The sequence below is a fragment of the Hippopotamus amphibius genome, chromosome 12 (assembly GCF_030028045.1).
Source record: "Hippopotamus amphibius kiboko isolate mHipAmp2 chromosome 12, mHipAmp2.hap2, whole genome shotgun sequence".
Taxonomy (NCBI): Eukaryota; Metazoa; Chordata; class Mammalia; order Artiodactyla; family Hippopotamidae; genus Hippopotamus; species Hippopotamus amphibius.
The window spans coordinates 90,969,866-90,997,421 of record NC_080197.1 but is presented as its reverse complement, the minus strand read 5'-3'; the positions used below and the strand labels follow the sequence as shown (position 1 = coordinate 90,997,421).

The 27,556-nt window shown below is 33.0% G+C and overlaps 1 protein-coding gene across 1 annotated transcript in view; it reads left to right on the top strand.

The window, feature by feature from the left end:
* The window catches only part of ARID2 (AT-rich interaction domain 2), a 158,453-nt gene that overhangs the window by 55,427 nt on the left and 75,470 nt on the right, over positions 1 to 27,556 (top strand). The window contains exon 4 of the mRNA XM_057701724.1: positions 23,976 to 24,109. Within this exon, the coding sequence (XP_057557707.1) occupies positions 23,976 to 24,109 (134 nt within the window). The remainder of the gene's footprint in view (positions 1 to 23,975; positions 24,110 to 27,556) is intronic.

Genomic DNA, 27,556 nt, shown 5'->3' with positions numbered 1-27,556 from the left:
CTATTTGCATTGTTGTAAAAGGATGTGGTCTATGTGATTCTACTTTTTGATATTTGTTGAGACTTTTTTTTACAGCCTAGTAGATGGTCAGTTTTTATAAATATTCCCCATGTGTTTGAGAAGAATATGTATGAGGGTGAGTCAGAAATTATCCGCATTCTGGTTATAGCAAAACTTCTGTTGGCCGCATTGTCTTATCAGTGCTTTGTGTTCAAGGCTACTGTCTCCCCAGTCACTGCTGTGCAAATGTGAACATGTTACATCAGTTCATTTGTAACTGTGGTGTGAGCAAAAATGGATGCCCCACTTGTGATTTGTGTGAAAGAAGACAGCATGCTGTGATTTGTTTTTTGTGTTCTGAGGGTATACCTGATGCCGTTATTTATTGAAGACTTTGTACACAGTATGGAGAAAGTGTTTTGTTGCGAAGAATGTCACCTGTAGTCCTGATCTTGCTCCACCAGGCTTTCACCTGTTTGGTCCCCTGAAAGCAGCCCTACGAGGACAAAGATTCACTTCTGATGAAGAAGTGAAGACAGCGGTGCATTAGTGGCTCCTAGCTCAGCCTAAAACATTTTTTAATGAGGGAATATGAAAGCTTGTTGACACATGGACAAAGTGTGTTGAAAAGCAAGGGTATTATGTCAAAAAATGATGTATTTGTCTTTTCTAAAAGTTAATTAAATTCTACAACCAGAGTGCAGATAATTTTTGACTAGCCCTCGTATATTCTAATATAAATATGTCTGTTAGATTAAGCTTGATAATCATGTTACCCTTCTATAGCTTTATTAATTTTTTTGTCTGCCTGGACTATCAATAAATACAAGAGATGCTTTGAAATCTCCCTCCATAGTGGTGGATTTGTAAATTTCTGTGTTTCTAAATTTGTAAATTCTAACATCTTTTGCTTTAAATATTTTGAGGTTATATTATTAGTGCATACAAGTTTAGAACTATTGTGTCTTTCTGGTAAACTGCATTTTTTTTCATTAAATAGTGACCCTCCTTAAAGCAAATAATATTGTTTTAAACCTATTAGGTCTCCTATTGATACAGCAGCTCCCAATTTATGTGACTAGAATATAACTGGTGTAACCTTTGAACCTTTATCTATATTTAAGAATTAATAATCTTATAAATAATGTATCTTTTTATTTTGTTTTTTTATTCAGTCCTACTACCTGGCCAAAACTCAAATTAATTTTCCTTTTTATTATTTTTGATTACTTATTTTTAGTCTTGTTTTTTACCTCCTTACTTTAAATTGTTTATTTTTCCTGCTTTTTCTATATGACTTTTAAAAAAATACGTTAATGTATATTTTGATTTATTTGTTTTTCATTCCATTTATAAACACACCTGGCTTAGAAATTGTACACTCTATTTCTGTCATTTTTAGAATCTTCCCTGGAAGTGTTGCCATATGTGTTACCAGAGTCTTAAAGTTATAACTTCATCTGACTTGAACAATGACCTTAGCACGCTTTCACTCTGATTACCTGCAACCAGATCTTTGATTATGGTGTGACTTTTTGTGGCTCTTAAGGCTGTTATTCTTGGATAGTTCAACTTTTTTTTTTTTTTAAAGACATTCTCTTCATTATTTTATATGAATTTTATTATCTTGTGGGAAATATTTATTTGAGCAAACGTTTGTCAGTAAACATATTACAAACAGAAAAGTACAAAAGGTGCAAGTATACAACTCAGTGAATCATTATCAAGTATAACCATTATCCAGGGGTCCCCATGTATTTTTTATTTGAACATTTGAGTGTTTTTTATATTTACTTATAGATTTACCAGTTTACTTGTTCACCATTTATTTGAAGCTGTAAGACCTTTCTTCTGGTATTGTTTTTCTTCTTCTTGAGGTACATCCTTTAGCATTTACTTTAGTGTAGATATTTTGGTGATAGAGTGTTTTTGTTTGTCTGAAAATTTTTTTTCATCCATATTCTTGAAATGTGGTTTTGCTGAGGACATGATTTTCTATGACAGGTTTTTTTTTTTTTTTTCCTAATAGAACTTTGATTATATTACTCTACTATCTTCTGCCTGAAGTTATTGGTGATGAATCAGCATCAGTCCCATTGTCATTTCTTAGTTGGTGATCTGCATGTTTTCTTTGGCCGCTTTTGAGATTTTTCTCCTTTCCTTTGGCTTTGTTGGGTTTTATTACCACATACTTGGTATGTGTTTCTCTTTATTTTGCTGGATTTGTATTTTCTTATATCATTTGGGTCTTCCATCTCTCTGAAAAAATGTAAGCCATTATCTTTTCAAATCTCTTTTGCTCTATTATTTATTCTATCCTTTGAGGACTCTAATGGCATACATCAGGCATGTATTAGACACTGTTAGTATGTTTTTCTTGTTGCTTGCTTGATTTTCTGATTTCATGCTTTATTTCTTTAAATATTTTCTCCACCTTTGTATTTTATGTTTAATGAATTGGTTATTGTTTGTGCTACCTAGCACTCATGTGATTTGTTTCAATGTGTGTTAGGCGATCTTTGCTTATGACATCATTATTGAAAACCTGGGTGCTAAACTGGGGCATTTTCTTGGAAAAGGATTTATATTGCGTTGCTACTGACCTGGGGCTACATCAGCTATCTTTCAGAGTCCCTAACTTAATATTGGGACTTCTTAAGAAATCTTAACTTACTCAGTATTAAAAATTACGGTATTTCACCCATGAGGTAATTCTTAGACATTTAAAAATATTAGATATATCACCCAAGATATGGTACTTGAACAAACAACTTGTAAAACCACAGAAATGATTTTTGCAGATATGAATATCATGAAATTTAAATAACTTTTCATCATTTTAAGACCATATGTATTTCTTCTTGACAGCCAGATTACATTTGTGTAGAAAAGCTCTTTCATTGATTGACATTTTATTAAAACAACACTGACATGATATATGCTGAGTAATCACAATTGATCAGATTTCTTATTTTCACTGCATTCTTCAACAGTGATTTGAGATCGAGAAGCATGTTATTCAGTCACTGTAGAAAAAGTTTGACAGTTCCTAAGAAAGTTAAATATAGAATTACCCTGTAACCCAGCAATGCTACTCCTAGGTAGTACCCATGAGAAATTGAAAATAAGTATTCAAGCAGTTTGTTCATGAGTGTTGATAGCGGCACTATTCACAATAGCCAAAAAATGAAAATAACACGAATGTTCATCAGCTGATGAATGGATAAACAAAATATGATAGAATAATGTAACTATTTGGAATATTATTTGCCCATAAAAAACGGAATGTACTGATAACATACTACAACATGGATGAACCTCAAAAACATTATGCTGTGTAAAAGAAGCCAGACACCAAATGTCGCATATTGTGTAATTCGATTTATATGAAGTGTCCAGAATAGGCAAATCCATGGGGACAGAAAGCAGATTCATGTTTTTTGGGGGTGGGAGTAAAGGGGAAATGGGAGTGACTTTTTAAAGTGTACATGGAGTCATAAAAATATTTTGGAACTAGATAGAGACGATAGTGCGCAGCGTTATGAATGTTCTGAATACCACTGAATCGTATACCTAAAAATGGTTCATTTTGTGTTATGTGAATTTTTACCTTGATAATAATAACGACAAGCATGTTATTAACTTCTTCTAACTGATCCTATGAAAGAAAGCAGATTGCGGAATTGAATTCATGAGTTGCTTCCTTGATGCACTTGAGGATAATGTTGCATCAAAACTGCTTTCAGCATACTCAACAAATTAACTGACTGACTAAATAAATCTCATCCTGTAGCTTAGATTTTCAATGATAAATGGAATTGAAATTTGTTGACTATTTCTCTTTCACTTATAGTTCTTTATGTATGCTGAGTTGATTCACACCTTGTGCATCAATGGTTTTGTCTACCTCTAAAGATAATACATGACAGTATATTGGGTCATTTGTGGTGGAAGGAGAAAGGAATGAAGAGCTTAGAGGGTGAATGCTAGCTGTCTTTTAAGGAAGGTTCCTGGAAGCTGCCATAGGTAACTTTGTTTAGACCTAAATTTGTCCAGAATTTAGGCACATGTCCATACCTATATATGAGGAGCCTGTGAAATGTATTCTTTATTATGATGGCATGTGCCCAGTGACATTTTGAGGGTTTTGTTATTGTGGAAGATTTACTCTTTGCTTTACTGTATCACCTCTACTCTTATTTCCTTAATATTTTTCTTTAACTTATATCCCTTATTATTTAATCAACTGTATTTAAAGCATAAATAATACATTGTCACATTAAATCGTAACACCTGCCAGGAAAAAAAAAAGAGAACTTAAAAAATCCAGTAGAGTGAAAAGGCAATAATGAGCCCATTTCCTAGATATTTACTCTGTGTTAAAAGGGGAGATTAGAGTTAGGTGCCAAAGAAATACTAGCATCAAACTGTTTTGATATAACAAGGACTAAAAGTAAGGAGAACCAATTTATCACCACATGAGTCAGTGGTAGTTTTTTGCCATGGCCTTCTACCCTCCCCAAATCATTTCTTATTCTTCTTCCTTACCATTTTGTGAAATACTGCCCTAGTGTGTGTTGTGTACAAGTGTGCATGTGACTGTGTATATAGTAATATATGCAGATGTACAATTTTCCTGTTTAATAAAATTCTAGAATGAAGCAAATAGTATATTTATAAAATTGTTTTATAGTTTAGCATTTTGGTAGTTTATGAACAAATATTTTTAGACTTCTAATATTGAAAGTTTATATTTTGCTTAATAACTCAATTTTCTTGATAACCTTTGTGAATTTTTATTTAAAAATGAAAATGTTTATATTTTTGTATGCTATATTTGTGTATTTTATTGCTGGTCACTTTCTTGAATTTTTTTTTTTTTTGATGTGGACCATTTTTAAAGCCTTTATTGAATTTGTTAAAATATTGCTCTGTTTTATGTTTCGGTGTTTTGGCCACAAGGCATGTGGAATCTTAGCTCCCCCACCAGGGATCGAACCCACACCCTGTGCATTGATTGGAAGGTGAAGTCTTAACCACTGGACCACCAGGGAAGTCCCTATTGCTGGTCACTTTTACTAGCCTCATTGCTGGGTGATCTTAAGGAAGAAAAAAGAATTATACCTATAACTGAGTTGTATTGATAAAAGAACATTGCCATTATGTTTCTGTAACTCTGTTATTTTATCATTTTGTATCTTGATTTTAAAAGCATAAAGATAAGGATACCAATAGTATGCACTGAAAAGCTCAAAATGCTGAGAAAATGTTACCTATCATTGTGATATTGTATAATCACTAGATTATATAAATGTTTAAATTAGAACTGGATCATCATTACCTGATCAGCCTCAAAGAAAGTATAAAACAAGGAATTTCAGTACTTTTGTTTCTAATTATATATTCTATTCTTAGGAAATGGATTACACAGTCTGACAGTATTTTTTATAGCAGTATTTATAAATTTCTATACCATATTTATATTCAGTGGAGATTAAAGATACCAGAATTACTCAGTACATTTATCATTTGTTTGTGGGTAGGTTAAATTTAGATCTCCCAGGGTTGGGTGCGTTGTCTAATTTGTGGAGAAACTAAAATGTTATAAAGGTAGTTTGGAATGGATCCAAAGGAGATCAAAGTTCAGGTAATAGATCATGTGAAGAAAAACTAGAGAAATGGAGATTTTTAAATCTAGAAAATAAACTTAAACGCTATTCATGTACTTGGCAAACATTTATTGAATACCTACTGTATGTTCAGAATGTTACTGTTCTCTCCTATTGTTACCACAGAGTAGCAATAGGATATAAACTTCAGTAGAAATAATGTTAGACTGGGGAAATTACTGACTGAAAGAATTAGGTTTAGCCGAGTTAACGTTATCCCCTACTTTATGCCAGCTACCAGACTTGTTTTGGAGCAATGAATAAGACAGACATTGTAAAAGAGATGGAATCAAGGTAACTGCTTCTGCCTTTTCCTGTCTTATGGTTCCGTAACTTTCTTGATTATTGTATTTATATTTTTTTATGATATTGATTCAACTTGTCACTTCCTTTCAGTTAAAAAAAAAGTTGAAATTTTGATTTAAATTAAATTTGGAATTTAATGCCCAAATCCATCTCTTTTTTCCCCTAATTTTTATACAGATAAGAAAAAACTACTATTTAATCCATCTCTGATATCCAGAATAATATGACTGGCAAGATTGGTGGAAATTTATAAATAAAATAGTTATTAAACCTAAAAAAATTAGTTTCTGGTTATCAGATTATGTTTTTAGTTTTGAATGATATACTCTGGATCTTGAGCATTAAATTTGGTGTTATTTTCTTAGAGCACAGTGAAAATTTAATTCCATTACCTCTGTCTCCATTGTTTCTAGTGAGCTTAAATATCTTTCTTGCACCTTTGAAGAAATTCTGTCATGTTTTTCTTCTGACTGCCTTTAATAATTATTTTTGTCTTTGTTTTTCAGTGCACTTATATGTGATAAGCAAATACATACAGATTTTTGAAGAAATACTGTTTGTGTTTGATAATTCCAATATCTGGTGCTCCTTTGAGTGTATTTTTACTTTTACTCTTTTGTTTTTGTTGCCTCTTGCATTTGTTTCCTCCTGAGTTTTCTGGTTATAACTTGATTGTATACTGGATTGTACTTGAAAACCATTTATAGACATAATTTGAGACTTGAAATTATTTTGTCTTTCTCTAGAGTTTATTTTGGATAGTTTGCTTGTGTCAGGAATTGAGGCGCATTAGCAGTCTAGGATGACTTTAATCCAATTTTCTGAGCCGCCTAAATGAGTCCAAATTAGTCTGTAGTCTCTGCAAGGCAAGAAGAAGTCTCTCATTCACCTAACTACTAGAGTGAACTAGTAGTTCTCTCTTGGTCCAGTAAGTCTTCACTACTTTGTCATTCTCTGATTTCTTTGGGAAACTTAAAAAAGAATATTTATATTTTCCAGTTTTTGTGGTTCTTGGTAGGAGCACAGATCTAAATGACCTCTTCTGCCATTTCTGGAAGTAAAAATGCCCATTTCAGATCTTGTGTTTCTTAAAAACAAACAAAAAACCTTCAAATGTTCTTTCATTGACATGTCAATGAAACAACATATTCTGATTAAGTAATAATCTATAATTTCTGGTTCCTTTCATTGTCTTACTTCAAAGAAGTCTTATGTGTAGAAAACAATAATAGTAAAAGGTTGCATATGTGCATTTTAGTTATTTCTCTTCTCAAACCCTATTCTAATTTGAGAAATTATGAATTGATTTGCTAATATTATTGTATGGCAATGTGTACCCAATTTTTTAGCAGAGTACAGTCTTTTCTAATGATATAACAGTTCCTCAATACATTTTTTTCATAGTTCATAACTTCTTGTAAAGAAACATTTGGATTAAAAAAAATTTTCTTTACTACTTTGACTCAAAGTAATCTGTAGTTGATACTGTTTTTTATACATTCAAATTTAGTCTTATTTTTTAAAGGTTAATGTACATGTTCATTCGAGTAAGATAAACAGGTTTAGAACAGCTTATAGTAAATATATTTGCCCTTCAAACTCAAGAATTATGCATATAAAAATCTAATCATCGTGAAATCAGAGACAGTTACTCTTTGCCGCTGTAGGTAGTAGCAGTCAACTTACAAATGAATTTTATTCGGTAACTTTACTTAAAATCAGTTGTTTAGAAATGAGTGTGAAATTTCTGATGGAAGTGTCATCATAATCCCTAGGCTGGCCTCCAGTGCTGATTTATCATCCCTTTGTGGTAAAATTTAAGCTTCACATAATATTCTTCTTAAGGAAAAAAGTGTTTTAAATTTCTTCTACAGTTGCTAGCACACACATCTCTTCCTCCCTTCGTTCCTTTACGGTGTATTTTGTTTGCTTTGTTTTGTTTTGTTTTGTTTTGTTTTGTTTTGTTTTCCCAGTGTCTTGTTTGCTTTGTTTGTTAGATGGATTGGGCAAGAGGTACTGCTGGAAAGCAGCATCATGTTAAGCTCTACATAAAAGGATACATAGTCATTTTCTAGGTAGTATGATTTGGTTATGCTATTTCCTTTGGAGGCAGGGCCTCTGGACTCTTGAGTTCCCGTTACTAATATTTAGAAAGGATATTCGTGAGTCAGATATTCATTGGAAATTTCCCAATTTGTTGGAAATTCTTAATTTTTACTTTTAGTTGAATTAGATCAGTGTTTCTCAATGGACTGGCTATTGGCTTTTGGGATGGCACAAATCTTTGTGCGCTGTAGCTTGTTTAGCATTCCTGGCTCCTGCCACCTAATTACGCATAGTACTCCCCTAGTCACTGTGACAAACAAAAATGGACCCCTGCTTTTCCAGACTATCTTGACATGGTACTGCCCTTAATTAAGAAGCCCTGAATTAGATCAGCAACTTTCTTATAATATTTTGTACCACTTAACAAAACTTTAATTCTTATGTATACACGTTTATTGCTTTTCAGCACTATATGCCTATTCACCTTTGATTCTGATTTCTTCTGATTCATATATAATGTTATGTCAAAAATCAACTTAAAAGTTTTATTGTTAAGGCAGTAGTTTTCAGACTGCTGTGTAGAGCTGCTAAGTGTTCTGCAAGGGTACCCCAGGCCACAGGGAGTTGGTATTGGGATGGGAGGAGTTGGCAGCACTCTCTGGTAGGTGCAGTTTCCTTTTACCTGTTTACAAACTGTGCTTTCAGGCAAGAAAGAAGAGTTCTGTTGTCCTAAGTTATATCATTTTTCCTTCTCTATTAACAGGAATAAATGATTAAAAATAAGAAACATGGCTTAGTGACAGAAGTATCCAAATGTTTCTTGACATAATTTCTAGATCACTAGGTAGTGTAAAAAGTGTTAACTTTAAGTATTTTTAGACAGATTCCCAACAATTGATTGCCTGTTTGAGCTTCTCAAGTTAAGTTCTTTATGAGAGGAATCTCTTTTTCAAAGGACCAGTCCATTCAGAGGAAAATTAAATCACCTAATAGGCCATTTGAACTAAAACAATAATTTGAAGAGAATTCTTCGTTTATTTTATACTTATATAATTCTTCCTAAACCGATTTGTTCATATTTGTTTCTATTATAAACTAAATTTTATTAATATAATAAGGTTTCATTGTAATATCCACATTGTTGGAATGCTTAAGTCATTCAGATGAAGTTTTACATTGTAGTATCTTGATTCTTTGGGGGTCAAACTTTTTGTTGCTCATTCTGAATAAGTGGCACAAAAATCTACCATCTTTTTACTGCCTCCCCCAAATACATATGTATTTCCTAAATTCAGAACAGTTTCTCTTGGAGGTTTCAACACTATGATGTAGGGAATTCTTGTTATCCTTCTTAGTTCATGCTAGGTGCTTAGATTCTGGAAGAATTTAATGTGATGAAATGGGGATTTTCCTGCGGCATTAGGGCCTTTTCCGCAAAAGCAACCTCCAAACAGTTGCTTATGGCCACTTGATATTCACAAGGACTGCTGGGCTCTGAATGATACCTGCCCTCAAAAAATGTCCGGGGCTAAGTGTTCGAAAATAATTGAAAACAGGGCAGACTTTCAAGAAGGCGATTTCAACAGGTAAATTCTACGCATACTGTTTACAAAAACAAACACAGCCCATGAAAACATGCTCAACCTAGCAATTATCAGAGACGTGCAAATCAAAACTACAGTGAGGGCTAACCAAGCACCAGGCTGAAAGGCCATCATCAAAAATATACAATGAATAAATGGTGGAGAGGGCATGAAGAAAAAGAAACACATTTATGTTGATCGAGCCATGTAAATGATGACAGCCACAATAAAGAACATTATGGAATTGCCTATAAAAGGTAAGTTGCCTATAAAAAAAGCTACCACATGAACCAGTAGTCCCAGCCCTAAGAGTAAATGTGGAGAAAACCAGAATTTGAAAACAAAAACCACCCAGCAGTGCACTGCAGCACCGTTTATAATAGCCAAGAATTGGAGTACAACAAAAGTCCATACACAGATGAATGGATCAAGAAGAAGTAATACGTGTACACACTGGAACATGACTCAGACATATGAAATAATGCTATTTTCAGGAAAATAGATAAACCTAGACAAATCATACTAAGTGAAGTAAGTCAGAATCAAAAAGACAAATATCATATGATACCACTTGCAGGTGGAATCTAAAAATACACACCATTGAACTAATTAAGAAAACATAAACATGCTCAGGGAGTTGAAAAACAAACATGCTTACCAAAGGGGACAGAGGGGTCAAGGGATAAATTAGGAGGTTGCGATTAACAAATACAACTACTTCAAATATAATAGGTAATCAAAACGGCTTATGTAGACCAAGGGAGGTCTATCAACACACTCTAAAAACCTGTGTGGAAAAAGATGCCGAAGAATATATATATATACATATATATATATATGTAAAACTGAAAAAGATTCTGTATACCTACAGTATACACAGCATTGTATATCAGTGTTACTCCAACCAAAAATAAAAATCTAATTAAAAAAGTAATGAGAAAAAAGAAATGAGGATTTTTTGATTTCTTTTTTTTAAGTATGTGTAATAAAATGCATACTATTTAGGCAGTGGTGTAATTACTGTCAATTAATTATAGATCAGAAAGGGGAAAAAACAACTAAAGATATACAGATTTTGTGGGAGTCGATAGACCGGTAAAATAATCTCAAAGGTAAATTTTTTTCCGGGAAGAATAATTCCTAGAGATGTTTAGCCGACCGTACAGCCTATGATTCGTCTAGTGCTTCTCATCTATCTGTCTGCATAGAGATAGATAGATATATTTTATGAGGATGCTTTTATTTAGATTCATTAGGACTACTGTGCTTTTATTTTTTGGTTATTAATTTTTTAAATTGTTGGGAAATATGAAGAAAATATCTTATGTAAATGATGTGAAATAGAACCCTTTGATCTGTCTCTATTATGCATTTTCTAATAAAGTTTGAAACTTTATACTTACAGAGGCACAGGTAAGTGTGTAGCTTGCAGAAATAAGACTAATGAGAACTCAGGCAGATAGTTCGGCATAGGAATAGGTCTGAGACAGCCAGGGACAATTGCAGCACCAGGGAGAGCTCCAAGCGTGGTCTTTATTCTGTTGGGTGTTATCCTGATGGTATAGGGCATTTGTCCCATGTACTTTAATTGGTTAAACAAGCACAGCTCCCCTGAGGGTAATAGATTTTTCTTCCTCATTTTGCCAGAGCCTTCTGTTTCACTGTCTGTCAGAAAATAAAATGCGGCTATTCAGTAATGAAACTAATTTATATGTGTGATAGAATTGATTCTGAAAAGAAATTCCATGATATTCTGCCTACTTAGCAATTACTTTTGTTTTGAATAATTTAGCATAATATTTATCTTCTCTCAGCTTTCCAGAGGACTTTTCACCACAAGTGCCTTTTTCCCCCATTATAGCCTGAAACTTACTTTCTTGTTATTTCCCACCCTGTCCTTTTTATTTTGGAATTTTTATATTCTATTAGGTTTAAAACCTGAAAGAGTTGTTAAATTATTTAAGAAATGTAAGTAAATTATCTTTTGTAATCATTCAGAAATTATTCTAGACATTTATGAAGGGTATATTTTAGTTTAGAGATATATTACATCTTGTGCACCCTCTGTGTGCCAGTATCAAAGTTCTACCTAGAACCTTCACCCTATAAAGGGTAATTTCTATCCACTGTACAACCACCTCAAGCTTACTCTTCCATGTAGTTACTGCTTTCCAGCTAACCACAACACTCCACAGCTGTCGCTAGATGACCCATTTAATTTGTAATAAATTCTCTTATCTCTTCAACCTGAGAGCACTCTGCCCTGCCTTCTTCTTTCTTTAGTCTTTTTTTCCTTCGTAGTCCTTGAACCCTTCTCTCCTTTTTCAGACTTCCCAGTTCATTTCCTCCCTCTTTCTTGAACCTTTTCCCTTCTTGTTCATCTCTACTTTGCTCTCCTCTTCCTTCTTCCTTTTCTTCTTCCCTTCACATCCTTCCTATTCCTCTTCTGTCCCTCTTGTCCACTTCCTGTCTCCCTCAATCTTTTCGCTTTTATTTAAACTAAAATCTCTCTTTCACCAGATAACACTATTACTACCTGGGTACCATCTCAAGAAATGACCACATTCTCTTTTTCTGTAAGAACTGCTTTAAAGATTTATCATCTTGCTTAAATTTCCCACTTTCCATTCCTGCCTTCTTTATTCTTTAGACATCCTTCTAATACTCTAAGAAAATAGAAACTGGAGGGTATGATTTGTTTTTAAACTCTTTCTCCTACCACTTCAAAATTACTACTATATCTTAACTCATCTTCTCACTCCAGACTCAGAAGGAATAACTCTCTGCTTGTACTCTATTTTCTCCTTGATAAAATAAAAACAAATTTACTATAGAAAATTTAGTAACTATAAATAAATTAAAAAATTCTAAATCACATAATTCTAACACTAATTACTGTCAACATGTTTTGTATATGCTTTAAGACTATTTTCCTTGCATGAATTTACTTATGAAATGTGTATTTTAAATAACTAGAATCATAGATAATTGCATTTTCTAATTTTTTATTATAGTATTTCAAATATTCTTTCATGCTGATAAGTATTCTTTTACCACACCATCTTTATGGGCTGCATAGAATTCTCATGCATAAAACTTAGTTTACCAATTTCCTATTGAATGGTTAGGTTGTTTTTCATCCTTATAAATAATGATAGTGTTTTTTTGTTGTTTTTAAATCCTTGAATATATCTTTGAATACATCTTTGAATAACAATGTTTTTTTTTTTTTTAAACCTTGGGGTAATTTGCTAGAGGAAAGATTTCTGAGATAAATGATAGTCATATTTTTAATGCTCTTAATGCATATTATCAAATACCCCTCCAGAATGGTGTACCAGTGTATATTTCTACTCTGTGTATGAGTTTCTGCTTACCTAAATCTTTGCCAAAACTGGGTATTATAATTTTTTAAACTCATCTCACAATTAAAATTTGTATTTTTATCAAATATTTGATTTCAAAAGAACATCATTTGTTCATTTAAAAAATTGTCATATTGGTCCTTTTCATAATGACTTGAAATAGTTTATATTCTAAGTGTGTGTGTGTGTGTGTGGATGTGAAATATATTTGCAGGTTATTGTTTATTATTTAGCATTGTGTTACTTTTTGCCTTATAGAAATTTAGTTTAGGAAAACTAAACAATGAGAACAGAGCTATTATTTAAAACTATAATTTTTAAAAATTTTCCAAAAATAAAAGAAGACTTGCACCTACGTATTGAAAGGACTATAGACTATCTGGAGAAATTGATGTTAAGCAGTCAATTTTGAGTCATAACCCTGTAAAACTGTTAGACTTAAAAGATAAAAAATTCTCAGAGGCCTCCAGGAGAAAAAAAAGACGCAAAAGCCTACGGGGCCAGAGAATTAAACTGACACAGCTTCTTAATAGAAACATACAAAGCAAAGTAATAATGGAGCAACATTTTCAAGAAACTACAGGAAAAAAGCATGAACCAAGAATTTTATATTAGGCTGTTCTTCAAGTATTAAGAATACAAAAACATTTTAAACATACAAAACTCAGAGAATACTATACACCTGAATTCTTCTTGAGGAATCTACTAGAGCATGAGTTTTATCCAACTAAGAATTGGCTGGAAAACATGTGCGGAAGGATTCATGGTGAGTGTTAAATATAATTAGTTGTAGATCTAAGACTAAAACGTAGGTGGCAATAAAGGTGAAAGAAAAACGTATAAATCTTATATAGTCTTACAAAGTAGAAATAATGCAAGTATAAAGGGAGAAGTAAAGAGGAAAGTAGAAAAAGCTTATTGATTGTTACAAAGCAATAGCTGGGAATAAGAAGATACCTACCATTCATTAAAAGTTGACATGCTAGATAATAAAATAATAAGAAAATGGGATTAAGGCATTGCAGATGTATAAGTGCAAAGGTAACCAATAGAACAAAAATACAGACCTTTCTAAATGTAAAAAGCCACTTGAAAACAAAAGAACAAAGAAAATGCATAACATAAATCACCTGTAGTTACTGTACCTTAGCTGTAACTGACAAATTTCATAACAAATTTTGAATGAAAAACCAACAAGAATGTGGAAGAGTAAACCTAAAAGAGAATACAAACAGAAACAAATGAACCTGTGTTTCAAATGATATATCATTGATGTAAAGACAAAAGGAACTGTAAAAATTATATTGAATTCTAGAAGGTTTGTTTATTGGATGGTTGATCGTATGTGTAATTTTACTGAGAAAAACAACCAAATTCCTCACTATCAGAGAAGAGAGTTAAAAATATGAACAGGGTAAACTGGCGTTGAATTGGCAGTAGAGGTATTAGCATTAGTACGATCTCATCCTTTCATATAGAGATGAGAATAGATTTATATGCACATGCAGGCATATGTTTGTATTTCTTATGTATATTGAAAGGTCTTAGAAGCAAAGATACCCTCTAAGCAATGAGCATGCCTGAGGTCCAGGTACTGGTTTCTAAACATCATTCCTCATTAAAAAGAAGCAGTTTTCCTTGAAGAAAAGGGTGATTCTAGGGCAGGAGCAGGGAAGATAGAAGGGGAGCCTGTTGTATGTTATAATTGAACAGCATCACCAATGGGACAAATTGACACAATGTACTTCTTAAGATATGCACTAGGATATGCATTTACTTCTGCAGTATTTCTGCCAAAAAGGACATTTTCAGTATCTAATTTAATTATAAAGAAACATCCAGACAAATTTAAAGTGAAGGACTTTCTACAAAATAACTGCCCTCAACTGTTAAAAATGTCAAGGTTATGAAAAACAAGAAATAATTTTAAATGATTCAGGAAATTGTGTGTGTGTGTGGAGAGAGAGAGGGAGGGGTTGAGTGAGAAAAATAAGAATATGATAAAGCAGATGAGCAACATATAAACAGTTGATGTATCTGAATTGAGGACATATGAGTTCTTTGTACTATTCTTGTGACTTTAAGTATGAAATTATTATCAATATAAAAGTTTTTAAAGGGTTTGAAGCCCATAGAATTTGAGAGAGATTTTTAAATAGTTTGGAAAATTCTTTTTCCTACTTCAGTGTAGATATGAGAGTTTTAATATGAAACGTGCAAAATATTTTCAGCCAAAAAATCACATGATGGAAGGAAAATTCTTTTTAGAAACTCCCCTCTCCCCCTTTTTTAAAAAGCTTTCTCCGTAGCATGAGTTTCTTTTTAAAAGTACTTTCTTTTCATTGTTAAAATTTCACCTTTATTTTAAAGAGTGGATTAAATGTCTTCTTGTTTTGTTTTGTTTTCTAAATTATCTGTTAGGTAAGATATTGCTCACAGGAAAAGTCAGCAAATTTGGGACTTTTGAAAAGTAAAGTGTGTAACTCTTCTCAAGATTGGTAGCACTTTTAAGTACTTTTCATCAAGATACCCATTCAACCTCTGTGGTACAAAATATTTTTCTGTCACTTCACATCTCATTTGAAAATTCTGTCTTATTTCAAAGACCTTATTTCAAAATCTTGTTTTTATGTAATTGACCACGTCGAAATCATCTTGTACCATTTTTGGCACTTCTGATTTCAGCTTCTTTGCTGCATTACCCTACCTGTACATGAGCAGTAAATGATTTTCACATGTCTGATCTTACCCGTATAATCTTCCCTCCCTGTCCTCTTTCCCTGTTTCCCTTCTACCCTCTTTCTCTTTCATCTTCCGTCATCCCCTCCCCCAGCTGCTTCTTCCCCTTCCCAGTTAAAGTATCTGCTTCTTCATTGTGGCCTTGAGTAGAATTAACATGGTTCTGTGAAAAATTTATTTGTGTAAAAGCCATTTGCTTTTTTTTAATATATAAATTTATTTTTATTTATTGGCTGCATTGGGTCTTCACTGCTGTGTGCAGGGCCTCTCTAGTTGCAGAGAGTGGGGGCTACTCTTTGTTGCGGTGTGCAGGATTCTTATTGCAGTGGCTTCTCCCATTGCGGGGCACGGGCTCCAGGCATGCAGGCTTCAGTAGTTGGAGAGCATGGGCTCATTAGTTGTGGCTCACGGGCTCCAGAGCTCATGCTCAGCAGCTGTGGCACACAGGCTCAGTTGCTCCGCATCATGTGGGATCCTCCCGGCCCAGGGATTGAACCTGTGTCCCTTACATTGGCAGGCGAATTCTTAATCACTGTGCTACCAGGGAAGCCCAAAAGCCATTTACTTTTGAGAGTGTATCTTCTCTGGTACAGCTTTCCTTTGAAGACTCACCAAAAAGTATTGAGAGCTTTTTGTGAATTTCATTTTTAAAAGAGAACCTAGTAAATACAATAAGCTCAGATATATTGGAAGCATCTGTAGTTGAATCAGCTCTATAGGAAACCTCCCACACAGTATAATTTGCTCTAATCCTTGTTTCTTCAACTTCTTAGTAGTGATTTCCTGTCATTTTCCAACAGTATTTCTTTTCTTACCATATTTTTCATGTAATAACTCAGCTATTGTAAGAAAATAAAAAAATGTTTTCACAGTGATAGGGAAGTTGGCCTTGGAAAGACTCTTGTAAATATTTATCACTACATGTACTTGAAATAATATGTATTTTTAAGCTTTAATAAGTTTTAAGTTTCAATGACTTGAAAAATATTGTTGAGAAAAACAGATTTGTCTTCAAATTCTGGATACTTAGAACATCTTACAAATTGTCAGCAACATAAAAAGTATAACATTGGCCTAGGACAAGGTCAGGGCGTATAAATTCACAGTTCAGATAGGTTGTTTTTGATAATTTAGAAACCTTTTGGTCTACTTTCATATCTGATTGTTTTGCCACTGTTTTTACTTCACAGTATTGTTGATAATGAGCTCATCTGAGAAGTGAGAAGCTCTGCCATTTTCTTGTTTGTGTTTGCTTGCACTAGTCAAACTGGTTTCTTTGAAAGGATCTATTAATCTTCTTATCTTTTTGGTGAGGGTTTAATTAAATGTCCACCTAACCTAGACACGCACAGACATTAGTACATGGAATCTAATGAATGATGACGTTTCCACTGTCAGAAGTTGAATGAATGAATGAATGAGGATTCTACTGTTAGCCCCTCCATGTTGTCTTACATGGGATGAGTAACATATGGAATGCCAGATAAATGAAGCGAAGGAGGGAGGAGGCAGTGTCCACCTGTACATTAAGTGTTTTTTCCTACTGGAGTATCTTGTGTGTATGCCCCACTTTGAAGGGTACTCTTCTGCAGAAGCAAGAACTCTGAATCAACTTCAGGTGCAGTGTTCTGAGAAAGCCTGTACTGGTAAAGGAGAAGGCCAGGAATCATTTGTTGTGTATGGGATAACACAGGGGCCATATGAGAGATCAAAAGGAAGAATAGTCTAGAAATCTTCATTAATTAAATTTATTTTCAATGAAGCACGGATGGATCATTTTATTAAATAACCTTTGGTGTTCTTTGTTTAGATGATAATTTTCTCTTTGATCTACAGGTGAGTTTAATGTTACAAAATTTTAATTGTTGAACTATCATTGGATTTCTGCAGTGAAATGTTCAGTCTTGAGTATGTGTGTATATTTAATAAATAGTAATAGATTGTTTTTTCTAGTATTTATATACATAGTCCTTTTTTAACTGCAGTTTTTATGAAGTTTTGTCAGAGTTTTGCTAGATTAGTTTTCAGGGAGATGCTAATCTTTTTCTGTAATTGGAAACATTTTATGTAGCAGTGGAAATATCTTTTTAAGTTTGAAATAACTCACTGCTTTTTTTTTGATGTTCTAAATTTTTTTAATTTTAAATTTTATACACACAAAAACTTAATACATGCAAGTTTATACACATCAAAACAAGACAAAACAAATAAAACTCTGCTTTCTCTACCTTTGAAACCCCCTCTGTGTGTTTCTTTATTGCATTTCTGTCCTGAGGGGTAAATCCTAGCTTATTTTCTAGGTGTTAAGTATTAACTGGCTTTTCTTTGTGGTTTTACCTCATACTGTTTATTGCTAAAAAAAAAAAAATTAATTTTTTTGCTTATAATCTTCATATAAATGGAATCATAATGTATTCTGACATGATTTAACTTAACATTTTGTTGGCCATTTTTATCGATCCATGTTAGTTAATTTTCACTACCATATAGTATTTCATTGTATGAATATGCCATAGTGTTTTTATTTATACTATCATTTGTGAATATTTGAGTTGTTCCCAGTTTTTTTCTAGGGTGTATGCCTAAGAGTATAATTGCTGCATCACAGAATACTTTCTCTTCTCTTTTCTCTGCATATTACATACATTAATGTTTTTGTTTCCCTCTAGTGATTTGGAAAGTAATGATCTTGAGTTTAATTTTGTTGTTAAACACTTGTAAAAAGCTTAGAAACACTCCTAAGAACATATTTCCCTTAATACTAACTATGAGAATAAACCCATTTTGATCACTCTTCCTGTGTAAGTAATACAGAATATAGTTTTAATTCTTCTTACTACTTCCTTTTTTTCTGTGGAAAAAGTTCTTGAACTGCATATTGGGAGTATCATTTTCAAATTATGTTAATAGTTTTACATTTAAAAAATTAATTTTACATTTACATGTTATTTTGTAATTACCAATGACATTTGCATTCTCTTTTGTAATGTTATAGTTAAATTGAGACTAATATCTGAGTTTACATGGTTTCTGTGCACATAATCAGTCATCTGTATTGCTATGTAAACATTCCTTAATTTTGATTCCTCTATCAACTAGAGTACTTACTGAGTCTTAACGTATCTGAAAATGAATTTCTTTTGTCTTAGTTGACAGCGTCATTGGGTGGAGATTTCTTGTGAAATAACTTTTTTTTCCTCAGAACTCTGATACTTACTTATTATCTTTTTGACAGTTAATTTTGAAGAGAAGTCAAAGGCTAACCTAACTGTTCTATGTAGCTTTTCAGAAGTAGGGGTGTTTCTGGGTATTTCTAGGAATTATCTTTATCTTTGAAGTTTGCATATTTCATCAGGGTATGTCTGAGTGTTTTTCCCTTTTCATTAATTTTTGCCTGGTGATCCTTGTACCCTGACACCCCAGGAACCTTTTTGATATACCCATTAAGCATTTTAGCTAAAGAAATTCTTCTATTATCTCAGTGATACTGCTTCTGTTCCATTTACTCTGGTCTTTCCTTAAGGGCCACTTCTTTTTTTTCCGGATATGTTTGACCTCCTGTTTATCATGCGTGTCTCATTTTTGTCCACCCTGTTGTTTTCATTCTTTTCCTCTCTGTGAGGAGCCGTTTCTCAAGCATGCCATCTACATTACTGAAGTGATCTTCTACATTGTCAAACCTACTTTTTCATGACCCTCTTTGTGGAGATAATGCTGGGCAAAGAAATGTCATTACCTTTCTGGTTTGCAAGCCACTATATTTGATTTTATGCCAGGGTGTTTCATCTTGAAGTTACTTGTACACCACATCAATAGAGGTTCCATTACCTGATGATACCAGTCTTTTCATGCTGGTGCCTCTGATAGGTGCCCCAAATCCTCGGTCTTTGGGTTCATTTTGACAAATAAACTGCAAGATGAAGTTTAAAGGACTTTACTTCTTTCAACAACCACTGAGTTCAACCCAACTTTCTACACTTTTTTTTTTCTTAAATAATTGTCACTCTCTGGATCCCATTATAAGACACACACTCACGTTTTATTGATCCTTAGTGGCTGAAGAAGATCCAAATTGAATTTGCCTTATTATGTGTTCTGGCTTAAGATCTCTATTTTCCACTAGACCATGTTACTCTCTCAAGAATTGTTTTGCAAGTTAGTCTTGTAAATCCTTGAAGTTGCTTTTAATGAACCAGAATTTCTGAAAGTTTTCGAAGTTAGAAATTATGCAGCATCGCTCTGTTTTTACTTTTCTAAGTTAATTGCAGTTGGGTTTGAGGGAAGAGATTAATATGCGTTCCTTGAACTGCTATCTTTTCCTAAAACATTTCAAAAAGTCTTTATATATATTTTTAATTCTAAGAATTCTACCAAAATATTTACAAATAAAGTTATGAGATACTTGAAAATTGCCTTGAAATAATCTGAAAAGTGTTGTGAAGATAGTTAATTGTGTTTTAGATGAAACCAGATTGACCGTGAATTTTGATATCTGCTGATGGGTACTGTTGTACTAGTTTCTCTGCTTTTACATAAAATTATTTTTAATTTTCCAAGGATTTAATTTCTTTCTTACAAAAACATTTCTTTGAATTGATTGCAGTTAGAGAATGTGCTCTATACAATATTTACTCTTAAATTTATTGTGGTTTCCTGTGTGAGTTGATATTTATAATCCGTTTTATAATTTCTGTGAAGATTTGGAAAGAAAATCGTATGTCTAATATATCAGTCTTATTGGTAATTGTATTTAAATCTTCTGTAAACTTATTTTTTGTGTACTGAATCTGTCAGATACTGCAAGTTAAATTTTTCCACATTCATAACAATGCGGCCTATATTATTTGATGCTATTTTGAATGGACTCTTTTTCTCCCTTTGTATTGGTCACATGTATTAAGCTTTTTAATGGAATAGTGCTGTTTAAAATAATTAGTATATTATATGCTAAGTGTTCATATTTGCCTTTGTCCTCTAAATCTGTCACCTATGGCATAGAATCCACCACAAAATAAATTAATGCCAAGTTGAAAAAAAAGAAGATATAACTCACCCCACCTGATTCTGTACCTAATGTATTCCAGTATTTTACCAGTCTTGAGTTAAATGTCGTTTACTAGGCAGATTACTGAAAGAGTTCTGTAAATACCTGTTTGATTAATATATTAACTATTCAAAGCAGTGCAGTTGACTTTGAGAAGAAAGAGAAATGTGTAGTCTAGCATTTGTAGGTTAATGAGTGAACACTGTATATCTGTCAGTGTGTAAGCTCAGGGTCATGATAGAGAATTAAATCTGAAGATCTAGACTTTGAAATGTAACTGTGCATTTTAGCTGCTTTCTCTTGTCTATTAATACCTTTTAGTTTTTAGAAGTATAGCTCTTTGAGCAGCCAAAAAAGGGCTTTGTGCTAATTTATTGAGATGGGCAGGAGATCCGTACTGGGCGCCAAAACCTCAGTTGAACTTTAAGAAAGGTTGAGTCTCAGTTGGAAATATTTAATCATGAATGAGAACAAGTGCTGACCCTCAAGTCAGGGAAATAAAAATTTCAAAAATTATAACAATTTGCCTAAACCATAAATTTCTGGGGATTGAAATTATGTAAAGAATCTGTTTGGAGGAATAGGGTTAGAATGTGCCAAGGGACCAGAAGTCATATATTTTAAAGAATGAAAATTTTTGAAAATTTGAATTATAAAGGATTTTATGTATATAACATATACTATTTATTATGAGTAAGTGGTACTTGTGCTGTTGTCAGCCGCTCCATTTTGCTTATGCTCCATTTTGGGTGTTCCAGGATCACATTTATGGTCTTTCCTTACTAGTAATGTTGTTTTCTCCCCCAGCTGTAATAAAAAACACAGATTTTAAATCTACTGTGCTCAATTTATGAGTAACAAATTTATAAAATGTATCTTAAACATATTATTAATATAAGGTTTTGATCTTAAAATTCTACATCTTCATTGTTATTTTGATTATATTTAAATAAAAATTATTTAATAAAAATTATCTTTAGCTTGTTTTTAACCATTCCACAGTGAGTTCAGTTCTGAAAGACCATACTGTATCTGAAATGTCTCTATTAGTACTATCGCCTGTGTTATTTCATGTGTTGTAGATAATCCCTCAAATGTCACATAATATTTTTTTATTCTATTTTAACTTTTTATTTTACTTTGGAGTATAGGTGATTGACAATGTTGTGTTAGTTTCAGGTATACAGCAAAGTGATTCAGTTATACATACACATGTATCCTTTTTCAAATTCTTTTCCCATTTAGGTTGTTACATAATACTGAGCAGAGTTCTCTGTACTATACAGTAGGTCCTTGTTGGTTATCCAGAAAATGTCACAATTTTTGAGCAGCTATTTGTGTCTAAATTTATTTGTACTCTTCTTTGTAAAGTTAATAATACCATTTCCAGTATTATGATATCTGCATTAGAAAGTCAAAAAGAATAGGCTTGCTTTATTACCCATTTAAGTCCATCGTGAGCCTATACTGGAGAGAGACTGTCTCTTTTTAATTGTTGTTTTATTTTATGTTTTTAGACTGTAAATTCTATTTGCTGGGGCACATCGCCAGGATCAGGGTGAAATGTATGCAGCTGCATACTGTCCTTAATGCTCAAGGGTTATATCTGTATCTCTAACAGTAGAGAAAAGTGTTGGATTCATTAGCTATCAAGCTGCCAGCTAGGAAAGTGTTCCTTGCTCAAATTGAGCTTATATGGAGAACTTAGAAGGAATGGAAGGGACAGTTTAATTCCTTTCTAGTCTCAAAGATGGGAATTATTGTGCCTTGTAAAGCTGGAAGGGGAAAATGAGGAATGGTGATGATTTTCCATGTCATTAGTTTTTATGTTTGTAAATTTATAACTTTCATTTATCCCACCTTGAAAGTTAAGGTTTGGTACTAAAAACAAAATAATACTTCTGAGATCATCATATATGTTCATTGATACACCCCTCCCTCATCTCAGCTGTCTGTCAGTGTAAAAGCAAAGAGGTGGGTAGCTGCAAGCTTTTTAAAATAGTGACTAATGGACTTAGTACCTGCCTGGATCAGGAATGGTGAAAGGATTGATCTATAAAATGATCACCTCTAGAACTTTACCTATGGTATTAATCAGCTTAACTCCTTATGAAGTATAGTAACAAGTTCATTAGTTACAATGTTGTGTTTGATGGGGGTTTGAGCAATTGTTTCCCCATTTAAAAATCTTTCTTGTGGGAATCATTATAAACTGGTAGGTGATAATACATTGTAAATTTGGAAGTTTAATTCTAATTAATATTAAGGAGATTGACCATACCTAATAATGGTGATACAGTGGGGAATACAGGAACTATCTTATAAATTGATCAAAATGTATTGGGCACATGACTTTTGGGTGAGAATTTGGCCTTATTGCTGAATACCATTTCCAGTGTCTATCGAGAGAAAAATATTCAAACAAGTGCTGAGATTAAGTTTATTGCTGCATGACTTGTAATACCAAAAAACAAAACTGAACATAACTAAATACAGCACTAGAGATCAATAGGATCGTATATTATATAGCTGTTAAAAAACACAAGTAAGGACTTCCCTGGCGGTCCAGTGGTTAATACTCCACGCTTCCAATGCAGGGGCCCAGGTTTGATCCCTGGTTGGGAAACTAGATCCTGCACGCCGCAACTAAAAGATTCTGTGTGCTGCAACTAAAACCTGGCACAGCCAAATAAATAAATAAATAAATGTTTTTTTTTTTAAAATGGACTGAGGTAGTCCTATATGTATTGACATGCTCAGATCTCCAAAGTATGTTGTTAAATAAAAATATGCACAGAAAATATACAGAAGGCATGTGAACCTGTGGTTATCTGTGATGAGTGAGATGGGGAGTCTGGGGAATCTTCTCATTTTCACGTGGTTTTTACAATGACCGTGCATAATTTTTTTAATCAGTAAATAAAATGTACAGTCATTCATCTACATGTAGTTGTCCTTTGATATCCTTTATATTTTTATTTCAGCAGTGATGTGGTCTTTTCTGAAAATCTAAAAACCCTTTTAGAACCATTACATTGAGTTTGTCTTCAGTATTACTGCTTAAGTGACTGTCCCACTAATGTAAGAGGCTTGTGGTATCTTGTTAATATTTTTTTTTTTAATGTAGGACCTCTAGAAAAGGAAAACAGATATATGTGGTAGGAGTTAAAAAACAAGACGTAGATCTATTTTTAAATTGCTGCTGTGCTGTTTTCTATTTCAGTTACCTAGAAAAGTACGAGAAAGTTCATCATTTTGGGGAGGATGATGATGAGGTACCACCAGGCAATCCCAAACCACAGCTTCCTATTGGTGCAATTCCATCTTCCTACAATTACCAGCAACACAGTGTGTCAGGTAAATATCACTGGAAACGAATAAGGGATAGTTCCACAGTTTTGAATTGGGAAAATAGACATCATCCAATGAATTAAATTGGACTAGTTTGTATGAGGGCCCTTTCTGTTATAGCCTGCGTAGAAGATTTTTAGTTGCAGGAATTTTTAAAGTTACAAATATACCTGTACTATCAAGTGAAGTTTTTGAATTATTTCTTTGACTAACGAACACATAGTCACTAAAATAAGAAGAGGAAGATCCTGTTAGGATTAGGGAAGCCAAAAGAATACTCAGAGCATCTACTAGATTTTCTACAATTCCTGGAATTCCCGGCACCAGAATTTCTCAGAAATGCTTCTTACTGTTCAACTGTTTTCCTGCCATGGTACCAGGGACTTGAGTGTTTTTTCATTCAAGTCATTCTTGTAATAGTTATAGAGGGATCTGCAGCTAGAAAGAACAGGACTCAAGTTGGAAATAATCAAGTTGAGAATCTAATAAAGAGGTTCTTGAGGCAAAATAGATGGGAGTTCCAGTGTTTGTGGCTCCGGGGATTGAGACGGTGATGACTAGGAAGAGAGCTCTGAAGAGATGAGCATCTATTTTCATCAGTCACCAACATTTGGCCTGAAAAAGAGGAGATATGTCTTTTTCAAGGGTATGTTCCTTATAAAATATTCAATTACCTAGATCTTTATTATTACCAATTGGTATTAATACCAATCTCTTAGGTAATCCTTAGGTTTAAACTCTCTCATTTGTGCCAGTATCACTGATTTAAATTTTCCTTCATCTATTTTCAAAGTTTCTTTCATGTTGAATTTGATTCTGTTTCTTCCCCAGTCAGTTGAGGAAATAGAGTCTCCTAGAATCTGTGATCTCCATTAGAAGAGGCTTTCATCTGATGCTTTTGTATAATTGGGGCTTGGAAGGGGTGGTGGCAGTGGTGAGTGCAAACCAAATCTAGCTTTATCTTTAATATTACCTCAAGAACCAGTGTTAAAGGAGAACGTTTTGAGTCACCATGTAGAAGATCTTGCTAATAGTTTAAGCTGATTAAATAAAATGGGGTGACTTGTTAGGTGATACGCTTCCTATTTTTAAAAAAAGCTAATGACCATTATCTAATTCAAGGATGTTAGAGAGGGTATTCTTACATTGAATGAGACCTTGTACTAATGACCTTTAAGACCATTTGGTAACTCTGTGTTTTTCCTATATTATAGCAACAGCAGAACTGTCCATTCTTGTGGGTTAAATAGAGTTTGGTGTCTATTACAGCTCCTCAAACTGACCCATTTCTACATTAGATCTTGTTTAAAATGAAATTTTTCTCTGGATCTGTTTTTTTTCCCTCTCCTCTAATTGAGCATGATTTACTTCAAGAAAGAAGATATTTCTGGCATTTCAGAGGCCTAATGAATTCAAGGCATTGATAAGAGCTACACAATTTTTAAAGGAATGACAGAATTTCTTAATCTCGTGTTACAGTAACTCCTCTCTGATATGCTGTCATATGTCTGTCTTTTTTTTAAGAAGAATCTAAGCAGTTATGTAACATATGTAACATGTTTGACAAAATCAGGATTGGGGACTCATGAAAGGAAAAAAAAACTAGGAATTGCTGGGAAACATCAGACTACAATGTATCTAATTCAAACTGAAAAGAAGTAGTGTTTCAGGGCAGCACTTATGAATTTGAAGGTGCTTTTTATTTTCTGGAAGGAGCCATAGCAACATTGTGACAGTGTTCTAAAATTTAATGTGGCTATCAATATATAAAATAAATCCTTCACTGATGATTCTTTTCAAATGCCAGTAAGGAATTATAGTAAGCTTCATAGCTGCCTGTGTGTGTAATGTGTGTGTGTGGTGTGTGTGTGTGTGTGTGTGTGTGTGTGTGTGTTTAAATAAACACCAAAGTAGTATTACATGGTGGTAGATTAAGAGCCTTAGGAAATTTTAATTAGAGTGTTTAAAAGATTTGTGTCTTCGTCTTTGATCATACAGCCTTATTACTCTTCTTGTAGGTTTGGATTAATGTATTTGGATAAATGTATTTATGTAGAGATGCTTATATTTTTGATATTAAGAAAAGCTATTCTAAAGCAGTATTTTGAAAGGTAATATAATAGGTTTAAATTGGGATTTAGTATGAATTGCAATTCTACTCATAATTGTTGTAATAGAGTGCTGTACATTGATAGAATATGGCATCAGATTTTCCTTTAAGGATATTGACACCTTTTGCTCAATAACTTTAAGTGGCTAAAAAAGTATTAGGTAGATTTTGCTTTGAATTTTAGAATTAGTAAACATTGGCATCAAAATATGGTGGTTTTGTCATTTATTTGCATAGTTTTTCATACTTTTCCTTGCCATGAATACCTAACCTTTTGTTTCCATGTTTTTTCTTTCTTCCTTGGTATTGATTTGGACACAGTCAGTTCTGCAGAATTGTGTAGATTACTAAGAACTATTAGTTCATCTTCTCTTACACTTGAGAATTAAAAAATTAGTTTCTAAATTAAAATTTTTAAGATTTAAATTTATTTGTAATATCTTTACAGGAAGATTTATTATTTTAGTTTCATCAGTTGTATTTGAGCAAAGGTTTTCCATGTCCCATATTCTTACAGACATTTGAACTACAGCAATCACTGCCAATATCAATAGGAAGAATGTACTGTATAATATCTGTAATGTAAACAGCACTCTAGGAACAATTCTCCTTTTCCTCTAAACTGAAAACAAAGAGATTGCTTCAGATTAAATTGTTTGTCAGCAGTGATGCGTTTTATAAACATTGAGTCAAGAATGTTGAAAATTTCTGATCCCATTCAGTTTTTAAAATTGTAGCTCTTCAATCATACCTCCTTGGGGATGGGAAGGGAGGCTTTTAAAATTTTGTAAGCGTTTTCTCTTATATTATCTTAGGAATCTTTCCCAAACCTCATATAATTAAAGGACTTTTCATAATTATCATATTTATTCATTTTATTTTAACTAGAGATATCTTTGCAAAGTTATTCACATAAGGATGTATTGAATTGAGTATATAATGGCATCTGTTATTCTTCAGTAGCAAACAGAACAATTCCAAGATCATATTGAAAGTACATAAACAAGACTGTGACAGATGTTGAATATGGGTTCCAATTTTTTTTTCTGTTGAAGAGATTTGCCTGAAAATTTTGTGGACTCTAAAAACTTAACTATTGCTGAGACTTGGCATCTCATGATCAATTGCAGTATGCAGTATAGAAATATCAAAATCTGTTCCTGTATTCACAGAAGTTATGTTACATTTTCCCCAGATATTTATGTTATTTATGAGAAATTTCATTTTTCAAGAGTATAAAAAATCAACAATATATTGTTCAACCTTAAATATTATAAAGAATGTATGTCTTACTCATTTATAACTGTATTGTGACACTTCTTATTGGAGAAATTCATAGAGTA